General features: G+C 46.0%; 1 protein-coding gene across 1 annotated transcript; it reads left to right on the top strand.

The window, feature by feature from the left end:
• The first annotated feature begins 594 nt into the window (after positions 1–594).
• On the top strand, positions 595–11333 carry LOC311430613 (uncharacterized protein). Its single transcript, XM_084507370.1, has 5 exons — positions 595–1775; positions 5900–6016; positions 6411–6481; positions 6608–6677; positions 10243–11333. The coding sequence occupies exons 2-5, from the start codon at positions 5983–5985 to the stop codon at positions 10383–10385; spliced, it is 318 nt and encodes a 105-aa protein (XP_084363496.1). The 5' UTR covers positions 595–1775; positions 5900–5982; the 3' UTR covers positions 10386–11333.
• Positions 11334–11847: the final 514 nt, after the last annotated feature.

Below are 11847 nucleotides of genomic sequence, written 5' to 3'. Positions count from 1 at the left end.
ATAAAAATACACATTTATAGAATTTATAAATATATTTTAAATCTTCTGAGCCTGAACCTTCTGGCTGAGGCCACAATTATGTGATTTATTTATGTGTAGGCATTGTATAATTCATTTTATATATGTTATATATAATACATATATGTTTTTATATAAGTAATAACACATTCAATGGAACCTGAGTAATCAAGTATCCTGTACAGAGGACTGCATGCTCCTCTGGCTGTTTTCCAGGCAAAAAGTTCACCTCCCAAGGATTTTGCGGACATGAGCTGCAGACTCCCACCAGATATGTGCGATAATACCTGCAGATATACATGTGCATGCAGGTGCCAATATCCTTGCGTGTGTCTGTGTACACACGTATATAAGTGTTTCCCATGGAAAGGCAGGCGGTTTTCCAGAAAAGCCTTTGAGATACTTGAGATGTGCTTCGAAGGGTGCTGTATTTCTGGGACATGCTCTTAAATACTGTCCTCGCTGCTGACGTGCCCGTAGCTGGCAGGGACTTCTCCAGGGCAGCGGGAAGCAATCTCCTGCAGGCTGTGGCTGAGCCTGCTGCCTGCAGCGAACCAGCCCCTTTCTGCAGACAAGCTACAGAAACATTTCCCCAAAGCCTACAGCACATCAGGAATGGCTCCTTGGAGTTTTCTTCCTTCTCTCCCTCTGACCAATAAAATGTTAACTCTATCTCTTAAAAATAAGGGGAAAAAATAACCTTAAAGTTCTGCTCTAAAACTGTGCGTATGGGGGAAACCCCCTACTTGGTCAGAAGAGGAAACAGTAGAGACATAGCAACAACTACTGCTAAGCCTGTTTATGTTTGTTCTCCCCAAAACACGAAGACTTTAAAAACCCTGTGAGTAAATACAATTAGTCACCAGCGGCTGGTGGCAGCGAGGGGGCCGCTGAGTCACGGCCTGCTCAGCTCTGACCAGGGAAGGCCTGCCCGGCCCGGGCAATGGCAACTCCTTGTCCCCCTGCTTGGGGACAAAGAGTGGCCACAGGATGGGGGCCGAGTGGTGGCCCCACCACCAGGGTGTGTGCTGTGTGGGTCCACGGAGTGCAAGGAGTGGCAATAAAGGAGGAGTCGCTTCCCTTGGAAACACAGCCACCTTTGGGGCACAGGGTCCCGAATCTGCACCCACACCTTGCCGAGGGACGGATTTGAAGGAGTCTTTCCAGCTTTGTATAAAGTGAATTTTTAAGAACACATTTAGGCTGTGGACTGTCATGACTCCCAAGCAGATACACCCTGTCTGAGGCTTTGCTGCCTTTACATTACTGACATTACCAAGGGGTTTCTTTTGAGTCCTCTCTCTCTTTCTCTGCTTGCACCCCTCAAGGCAAACAGATGGAAGCTTAATCCTCTACCCTCAGCATCTCTGCATTGCAAAGCCTTTGTCAAAATGGAGCCTGAGATCTTGAAATCTAATGCTTTATCCTAGGTATCTAGATAATTGCTCTGGGCTGGACACAAGGAGAATAAAGAGGTGAGGCAAAGCAAGAGGGAAGTAAGTAGCAGCAAGTGAGAACTAGATAATGGAAAAAATAATTCAAGATGATTTTCTTCATCTCTCCATGTGCTCATTTGCTACTTGGACAGACAGATGGAAATTAGCTTAATGGATTCTTCTCTGCTCCAAATGTTTCGGATTGGGCAAACTGAATTCCTGCCAAATTAGGGAAAAGTATGGGCATTTCCTCTCCAAAAGCTGAGAGAAAACCAAACAAAAGAAATAAGGAGACTTTGCCTATTTCAGCTTCCTAATTGGGTAAGTGGTAATTTGGGCAGAAGTGGCAAAATTTGGGGTGACTTTTCTGGCTTGCCTCTTACTACAGAGCAGCCTGGGTGTAAGGCACAAAGAGCAACAACATCATTGTGTGGGGCTGGATTGCCCTTGGGGACGTGATGCTGTAGCTGACTTGGCCCGTTGATAGTGGTGGCTTTTTCTGCATGGGATGCTGAACAAGCCAACAGTCCTCCCAGTTATACTCTGAAGGTGCTGAGGTCCTTCTGCAAAGGCTCTTGTGCTGGGGAAAGAGTGTCCCATCATGGTCCTTTGGAAAGCAGAGCCTCTGTCCATGTGTGCTCATGCCAGTGTGGGTCTATAGAAGCTAGAAAAAGAAAACAAATATACAAAAACTGTATGAAGAATTTTACTTTCCAGGCAGATTTGTTGTGCAGATTTTATTATTGTAAATCTATTATTTGTATAGCTCTTGCTATCTGAAAAAAAAAAAAAAAAAAAAAAAAAAAAAAGTCTGATTGATTGTAGATGGATGCAGAATGGTGCTTTCTCCAGAACAGGAAGAACAGCTGTCCTGGGGATGCTCGATCAGATATCTGTTGCTGCAAAACAACTTTGTGGCATTGACTTCAGCAAGACAGCACTGATCTCATCTCTGATACTCTACAAGTGGGCATTTCCTTATGCATCATGGCTGCGGTTTTATTTAATCCTCCCTGTACATAGTCAATAACAGGTAAACTCTTGTGACATTTTTAATTGGCAACAAGAGCTCACATGCTTGCAGAAAATACTCTGTGTGAAACCACTTCTGGAGAGCAGTGCCTGTGTGGAGGGAGAGCGAGGTCCCTTCGTCTCTGGATGCCCAGGCAGGATCTGCGTGCACCCAGCCTTTGCTTTGGTGATAGGGATTTGCCCCAGCAACAGCCTCAGGATTTGGTTGTCTACTCCCATCAAGAAACCATGAGAGAAGTGGGAGCAGCTAATTCAAGTGGTTGGTGATGATATGAGAAAGAGGGTTATTTTTGTCGGATGGAAAACAGATGATTGTCCCTTTTAAATTGGATATAAAGTGTAAATTATTGTGGTGCGTCATAGACAAGTGCTTAAGCACAGCTCCCAGGTAGATCAGTCCAAACAGCGTCAAGGCAGAGATCAAACATAACTTTTCCTGTAGGGACATAATGCACATTGCAGTTTCAGTCAACCATAGGACAAAAAAATTAGAAGGCAAGCTACACAAACCATTAATGATGCTAATTACAGTTCTCAACGAGGGAGATAATAGCAATGCAAGAGAAAGTAAATACTTATTAGCTCTAAGGAGCATCCTGTTATCTGTATGAAAAATAAACACATTTATCTAGGCATCACCTTAATGGCTCAGGATATGAAGAGGCGGTGTGCTGACTTCACCCAGATGCTGGCTTGATGTATCCTGTCTGGTGGAAACCAGAGGTAGCTCCACTGATGCTAATGAATGTAAAACTGGTCTGAGAGGCCAAGCAGACCCTCACAGGCACCTCGCCTGGTGCCGGGATGCCAGCCTGCTACCTAACAGCTGTGGAAGGTGCTCAGTATTACTGAGCAATATGCTATGCATTCAATATGTAACAGGATCTGTTATACAACCCCCCTCCCTCCCGGCCATCTATAACCCCTTTGAAGATCTCATTAGCCCTAATGCAAAGGCAAGGGGCACTTAGTTTAAAGGTAGTTAGTATGCACTGAAGGTCTCTTGAGCTACGATGGCACAGGCTTTAAGCCTCTTCTTCGAGATCCACGTGACAGATGTGCTGAAAGCTTTTGTGATGTGGTGTCTGGAGGTGCTGAAAATCCTGGTGGTTGCAGGGTGGGTGGCAGGTGCTCAGCACCTCAGAAGGTCAGGCCAGTCATGTCCTTGCTGGCTGCCTCCCTTCAACCACCTCCAAATGATTCCCCCAATTTATTGCCACTAAAGGACTCAGCCCTGTCTCAGAGGTTCTCCGTTAATGGCATAATGAACTGATACAACTCTAAGTCACAGGACTCAGAGCTAGTGTGCAGTAAACATAAACATATGTTTAGTGTTGGGTTATAAACTACTGTAGCCAAAGTGGGCAAGTGTTATAAACTTCAAACACAAAACAGATGCAAGTTAATTAGAGGCATGAAAGTGATGACAATAGAAGTGAGCTGTAGCAAGGAAATGAAATGTTAGTTTAGGCAGAAGTTGCTGCAGCTCTGCCTTACGCTGAAAATGCCTTTGGTCTCCGCTGAAGATGGGAAGGGACAGACACATTTTATCAGGAGTCAGGCATGTTGCCCATATGCCAGAATTGTAAGTCACTGTTATGAGTGAAGGCTCAAAGAGAATGCAATCTGTCAGGCATTTGAAAGCTGGGAATTAGTTTGCTGCAAGGTCGGGCTACAACATTAATGTCCCATGATGCCTGGTGTGGCCGTAGCATCCCAAATAAATGCCTAAATAACAGGAGCTCCGGGGTAGCTAGGGAAGTCCTGAAGATGTTCATTCCCTTAGTGTCAAATGAGCAAATATGAGTGTGCTTTTTGGTCCCATGCACAGACTGACTGCCCTTGTCCTCCTCCAGGATAGCCCTTGTGTGCTGCCCTCCAGCATTTTCTCCACCTCAGATGGAGCAGGGAGCCAAAAGAGCTGCCCACAAAGAATGTGGTTTCAGACAACTCCCCAGAGCCTTCGCCAGTCCCATCACAGCCTGGCTGCATCCCCTGCCTTTGCCTGGTGCAAGCCAGGGCTTTGAAAGTGGACTTGTGGGTTTGGAGCAGTAAACGTCCTTCTCTGAATGAGGATTTCAGGTTGGGGCCTGAAACGACAGCCGTTTGGAAAGCACCCAGTGGCTGTGCTGTCAGGGAGTGCTCGTGAGTGGTGAAATAAAACCGTTGCCTAATTATCATTTCACCAAGGGGCACCAAACTGCTGTGATGTTAACTCCTTGCACATCAGCAGCAGTCGGCGGGGGTTTGCCAGCAGTACTGGTACCTCCAGGAGAGCAACAGGTAATGGGGCCACCGTGTTGCCATCCAGACAGCAGGCTGCGTGGCAGGGAAGACTGAATTACAGGCACAATTGGTCATCCAGTATCAAATTGCATGTGGCTGGGGCAGAAGTTGCACCCAAGCACCTTCCAGCCCTGCTTTCACCAGGGTGAAGTCTCTGATGGGGAGCAAGCAGGCTGTGGCTGAGCAAGGCAGGAAAAAAAAAGGGGGGTGGGGGGATGACTTCCCGCCATCTGTGGAGATTGAAATTAAAGCAAACAGGGAAAAAAAAAAAAAAAAAAAAAAAAAAAAAAGCAGCAGCCCGGGGAAGGTTGTAATTACTGTACAATCGGCTATTCATTTAACGAAATCACACACCGGCACAGTGCTGATGGGAGGGTCTCGGCTGACGGAGGGGTGCAGATTAAAGCGGGGCAGCTCAGATGTTGTTGATATTTTTATTTGGGCAATGCTTTCCCCCTTTAATTATTTCAGACAAGATGATTGAAAAAAAAAATAAAAAGAAAGGAATGGGATTGCTGGGAATGGCTGTGCCTGGGGGGAAGGGGAGGTGTGCTGCGGGCTTTCTGCTCAGGCACAGATGGGTTTTGGGGCTCGGTACCGTGGTTCCCCCCTGTCTCTTCACAGTCATCCCCTTCATTTACAGCAAAACCCTTTTGTCATTCCCACAACGTTGCTGTTGCAGCAGCTGCCCCTGATGAGCTCAGTCACGGCAGGACAGTGTGTTAGCCATCACACCATCACACAACCTACAGGCCCAGATGAAATATAATGAGGCGAGATGTCTGGCTTGCAGAGATTTCTGATGCCATACGCAAATGTTATGGGTCAGTTACACCCTTCAGATACTGGGGGGAAAAAACAAAACAAAACAAAACAAAACAAAACAAAAGAGTAGTTTTCTTAAAGCTTCCAGGTCTGTGTACGTTAGGTAAAAGAGTGCAGCAATGCCACCTGCAAACCTGTGACCAAGCACTGGGAAGTGACCAAGCACAGATCTTCAGGACACCTTTAAACGGAGCTCCTTTCACAAGGAAGGATTACTCACACAGGCAAGGGAAAGGACTGGAAATACTCAGCCACAACAGTGCAAGGTCATATTTCATTTCCGTAGTGTTTTCTCTCCCCAGGAGGCAGCCAGCAACCAAAGCAAAGCTCCAGCCTCTGAAGAATTCCCTTATTAAAGATTACTAAGCTCTCTTGCAGCTCCAAGATGTCTCTTAGGAACTGCTCAATTCATACAGAAGGTATATTAAATTGTATATATGATATATATATATATATATATATAAAATTTAAAAATAACTTTCCCCTTTCTATCATCCTTCCAGGTCAGGATGGAAGTTCTTTGACATTAAAAAGTTTTTTTGGCATGTTGAATTAAACGTTCCCGACTTTAACTAAAAGACACTGTAGGGCTAAGATAATTAACTAGGCTGATCTGGTGATTTATCTGGTGATTTAGCAATGCCTGCTACAGAGCTTTGATACCCACATCTGGATGGCCCACAAAACAAGAGAGTTTAGTCACCTTTTAGGACTGTTTTCTATCAAGCATACATTATTATTATTATTATTATTATTATTATTATTATTATTATTATTATTATTATTATTAATTTATTTATTTATTTTTCATAGCATCAGCTTTGTATTTTTCCTCTGCCAGTGGAGATGAGCACCAGTGGAACCTGGACCGACACTCTAAGAAGGTCAGCATGAGCAGCAGCCTGGGTTCTGCTTTTTGACTTGTGTTCCTCTTGGCATTCATCATCTGACCCTCAGGTTCTTCAATGCACCCAAGTTTTGGCTTGCATGTGTTTCTCTTTTATTTTCAGGAGGGAAACCATAGGGGCCAGGTGCTGCCTGTCTCTCCCTGCACCGGTGTTAGTGACCTGCAGGCTCAAGGTAGGCCAAGGGGCAGGTTCTCCATGAGGTACGTAGACAAGCTGTGGAGCTCCTGGCCACAGGGACAGTAATGACTGCATGAGCTCACCTGGTGACTAAACATTCCTGTGGGAGAGAAATCCCTGGGCATAAAAGGACATTGCCTCCAGCTGTGGCAGATTGCTGGGGGCTGGAAGGGTGTCCTGGAGCAGGAGCTCCGGGTGCTCCTACCATCCCTGCATCTCCTCTGAGGTCTCTCGTGGTGGCCATGGGTCTCTCACTGACCAGAAAGGCTCATTTGTCCCTGCTGAGAGCCAAGGACAGGCTGGCCCAGCAACATGAGCACCAGCACCCTTGGTGGGGCAGCCAAGGGGTGAGAAGCCTTAAGGCCGCCTTGACTTGTTCTGCTCTTGGTGGAATCCTCCAGGGTAGACAAAAGCTCTCCTGGCCTCACATACTTGGTTCAGGGCAAAAGCTGGGACGTTCTGGCAGTGGCAGGATGGACTCTGGTGAGACCAGCCCAGCTGATTTAGGACAAATGCAATTATGCTATTTCAAGTGTAGGTTTATTAGAATTACATGTACAGATGTGACAGAAATAGGCTCTGAATACAAAGTAAGTAATTTAGGATGGAATATGAATTTTAAAGTCATCTGTCTAGATTTTGTCGGTTTACTACTAGTTTTTATCTTATTTTGATTCAATTTTCTGAGTAATCTACTGCTTGTTCTTAAATGTGGTAGGGAAAGAAATGGCATCTACAGGCAACGTGCAGGTTTTGCACATTGTTCTTAGTCCTTCAGTATTGTTAGCCTGCAGTAAACAGATGAGAGCTGCATGGGCCCAAAGTACAACCATCTTCTGGAAGGAGGCTGATATGAAACTGCTCAGACTGCAGCGTTACATCCTTTTTATCTGCAGCTTGACAGGTGGTGTTACTTTGGAAAAAATCTACAACTTGCTCTGAATGGGTCTGATTCTGCCCTTGGAGAAGCACAAGAACTTGTGTTTTTTACAAAGTCTACTGATGGGAAAAATGCACAGATCTGTGTAAAGTATGCTTACACTCATGGAGGGCAACTGCTCATGGAGGATGCTGCAGGACTCAGCTTAAGAAAGTGTGTTGGGAAAGCCTCCCCATGTAAATTACCTCCCCATATAAATATACTAGTATTGGTAAGGGTAAATTTGCTCTAATGGTAAATAACTGATATATTTTGAGAAATATAGATTTTTTTTTTTCACTTGGAGAAATATGAAAACAGCAATTCTAAATTGCTTCCATTTCTTTTTATGATAACCTGAAAACACAAATGGATAAACTCAATACAACTGGAATAAAAGCAACCTGGCTAGGAAGAAAGCCATTTTCTCTCTAGCTTATTCCTAAGAGCATGAGTGCTATTCAAAACCTCTGCTGTGCAGCTTCTCCCTCCATGGACATCTCTGGAGCCCCCACTGTCCCCTACCAGCTGCTTGAAGGCACCTGCCTGCCGGCCCAAAGTGCCTGGGGTCTCTCCTACTCTAGCTGAATTTATACTTGCGGGGACCAGACTCAGCAGTGGGCTTAGGTGGTGTACCGTTAGCTTTTAGTTACTTATTCAGCATGGAAAGGGCTTAAAAGAAGCCTTTATTAGTACCTCTGTTTTGCATTGGCCTAATGGTTGGAGCACTTTTGCAGGGCATGACAACTGATTTTCTCTTCCTGGGGAATTTCAAACCCACCATGACCGTCTTCTCCAAGAGGGCCCTCACACGGGGACCTTGAGGAAGGGACACATTTCTCCTGTCCCATTGAAACTATTCCATAGTGGAGAAAAGCTTTGTTGGTGAGCCAGATAACGCACAGTCAACTGGTGTCCCCACAGCTGAGCACGTATAGTATGAATCTCTCTGCTAGTCACCTTTACATCCCGAAGCTCCTCAGCGGCTGGCCTTTGATGCGTGTTTATAAGTAGTGTTTGCCCCCAGGAGCTCTCTGTTTCTGCAGGGAAGGATCAGCACAGGTTTGGGTGCCATCATCTCTCTTGCTTGCCAGAGGGGTTGCAGTGCGTACCTGGAGGGAATTGCCTCCAGGGCCATGCGGATGTTCATGTTCCCCACCCATCCCTTGTCCCCTCTGAGTGACAAGGGTATCAGCTATGCCATGGCTTTTGCTGCTTGGCTGCTGGCCCTGCAGGCATCATGCCTTTCCACAGCTACTTCTGAGTTGTCATCGAATAGGTCATGGTCATGTCTGAGCCAGGCCGGACTTATGCAGCTGACACAGAGGCTCCACAGCTCATTACCATTTCTACCCAGGGGTAGACCTGAACCAGTTTTGGCTTAACAAGAATTCAGAGAGCCGAGCTGGGATCTGCTGGCCAAGGTTTTGAGGTAATGTTTACTGTACAATAATGCTTCTCTGATATAAACCGAGCGAGTGTGTCCTGCCTGGCTGAGCATAATGAGAGATATTCTCTGCTCAAGCTGTGTTAAGCTTTGGCTCACAGTCCAACATAGCTTTTAATGTCTCTCCTAAGTTTTACTGTTGAATGTTTGCATCATTTCAGGAGAACATTGGAGATTACTTAACTGGGACAGCTTTGAGAGATTTGGAGGTTTCAAAGATCAGCAGACTTTCACATGGAAAAGAGAGTATTTAAAACCAAAGCAATGGTTACACTGACGGTCCATTCTTTATTTGAAGACAGCTTAGAAATGATTTAACAGGGTTAACTGCAGAAAGAAATATCCTAAAGTCCTCTAGGAGACATATTCTTGCAAGATTGCCAGCTAGTTTATAACTGAGATTCCTCATGCTCCGTGGGGGTAATTACTGCAGCTGGGTTGGAAAGGATTCGGTATTAAAACAGCAGTCAATGAGCTACTGAACAGAGACTCAAATCCACAAGGAGATTCTCAAAGCCTGGGCTGATTAAAGCAGAATAAATCTTGGACTGGATTGCCTGTCCCTGCCTTAAGGTCTCGCACTAAGGGGGATACGGTATGAAACGGGGCAGGCTGGCTAGAGCGGGTCATGCATTTTATCTGAGAAATGAGCTTTCCTTTTTCTGGGAGGTTGCCTGGAAGAGTCACTTAAAGTGAAAGCCAGAGGTAAGGAATTTAGCACTGAGTTGTGTAATATCCAGTAGCAACATGAAAAGAAAAAAAAAAAAGAGAAAAGAAATAAAGAAAAAAAATTCTCTGCCGGCCATGACTCTGTTTAAGCAGACACAATATCCTCAGAGCCATGGGAGCCAAGTGACATCTTTCCAGTGATGCTTCTTGGGCAGTTGCTTACCTTCAGTAAGCCTGAAACAAAATCCACATGCCATCAGGCCTGTCAGTGTTCCTGGTGGCGTGGGTGGGTGCATGGAAATGTGCTGTAGCTCACACTACTCCCTTCCTGCTCTGTGGGGTGAGAGTCCCGAGGGTGCTTGTAGGCTCCTGGGTGCTGGGGCAGCTGCAGTGCTGTCCTGCCTGGCATCCCTGTGATGGACACAGATATTTTCACCCTCTTTCTGACTCAGAGATGCTTCGGGGACGGAAAAGGGAAGGGAGCTGAGGCAGGAACAAAAGCTGATGTCCCCGCTGTGCTCACAGGTGCTCTGACTCACAGGCTGGCTCCAGCTCCACCATCACCTGGGTCCCCTTCGTGCTGCCCCCACCATGGACCTCGGCAGCCCCTGCGAGCGGTGAGGACCCTGTGGGCAGCAGCTACCTGGCTGCAGGCAGCCCCGCGGTGAGAGGACAGCAGAGCATCATTGCATCAACTGTGGCCTCCTGGGCAGCCCTGCGGTTCCTCACATATTTTGTCTTGCACATCAAAGAAAGACTGATCTCCTGGGGATGCACACAGCCCCCATCACCATGGAAACATAGCATTTCACCAGGATCTTGAACTTGCTCATCCCTGTAGACCTGTCTTAAGGAGAAAAGTACAAATACCCCACCTTTGAGGAAGGGAGTTTGGGGACTGCAAAGCCAAGACACACAGAGCTGAGCTGCAGGTTTGGGGATCCTGAGCATAGCTGATGCTGTTTTAGTAAATGCGTTTCCACATTAGGGCTGGCACCCATGAGTTATTGCACTGCACGTTGGGATTTGAACCCGGCATGGTCCAAGCATAGAAGAGACGTGAGTCACAAGACTTTTTCAGACCCTGCTGCCGCAGTGGTAGTTGCTGGTATATGTGTGATTCGGTAATAAATGCTTGTACAGAAAGGACACCATTAACTCCCGTGGCCTTTTCCCCCCACCTTGATCCTGCTCAAAAGCATTCATTTGCCAGAGTGTGTTTGGTTTATCTGGCACTAAAAAACCACAAAAGTGTCTTTTTCCAGGTTACTGGGGGATATACTGTACCAATTGTATCCTGAAGGAAACAATTAAAAGTTCAATTTTTTGTTTAATTTTAGAGAAAACTCAGAAAAAATCGTTAGGGAGGAAGGATTAGATACCATCAATCTGGAGATATTTGAATGTATAGCTTATCTGGGTTTGGGAAAGTCCTTTCAAAGCCCTTTTGAAGCCTGTGTTCTCAGGACCATCGGTGAGCTCTGACAATCCCAGCTCTCTGCCAAAAAGGGTGCAAGCTGTGACTGCAGGCTATCTGTTCTGCCAAGGAACCCTTTATTTGGGGACCTTTGGGCTTTAAAAGTGTTGTCACTGGAAAAAAAAAAAAAAAAAAAAAGAATCAAGAGTCAAAGGTGAAGCAATAAATGGTTTTGCCAGAAGCAGTGTGGCAACTGGTTTGGACAATGCCTGCCAGTGCTCATCCCACTGCGGTCATGGGCAAACAGGATTTACAGCCTGATATGTCCTTAGAGCCTTTCTCAGGCTCATCTCTCCAGCTGTCTAGCTCTGGCCTTAAAAGAAAGCACTTTCCAGGTCTGACAGCTTTGGCTATGTTCTCAGCAAAGCTCTGCAGACCCTGGCCCCCTGGAGCCAGATCAGCAGGTAGCACCAACAGCACAGCCCTAATGCTGCTGAGAGACTTCCTTGAATTTTTGGCTGTTGAATAGCTCCATTCCCTTGCTCTTACTGTGGGATCGGGAAGCAAGTCATAACAAATACTTGTGTTTGAACAACTACTTGTTTTCAAAAGCTAAAGCGATTATGATGACTTGAACTTGTCTTGTTGGCTAGTGGATCCCAGGGCAATCCTTGCAGAAAGGAAAGTTTTTTTCCCCTCTTAGGCTTCTGGAA

Source organism: Aythya ferina (genome assembly GCF_964211825.1).
Source record: "Aythya ferina genome assembly, chromosome: 2".
Classification (NCBI taxonomy): domain Eukaryota; kingdom Metazoa; phylum Chordata; class Aves; order Anseriformes; family Anatidae; genus Aythya; species Aythya ferina.
This window is presented reverse-complemented; position numbering and strand designations above follow the sequence as displayed.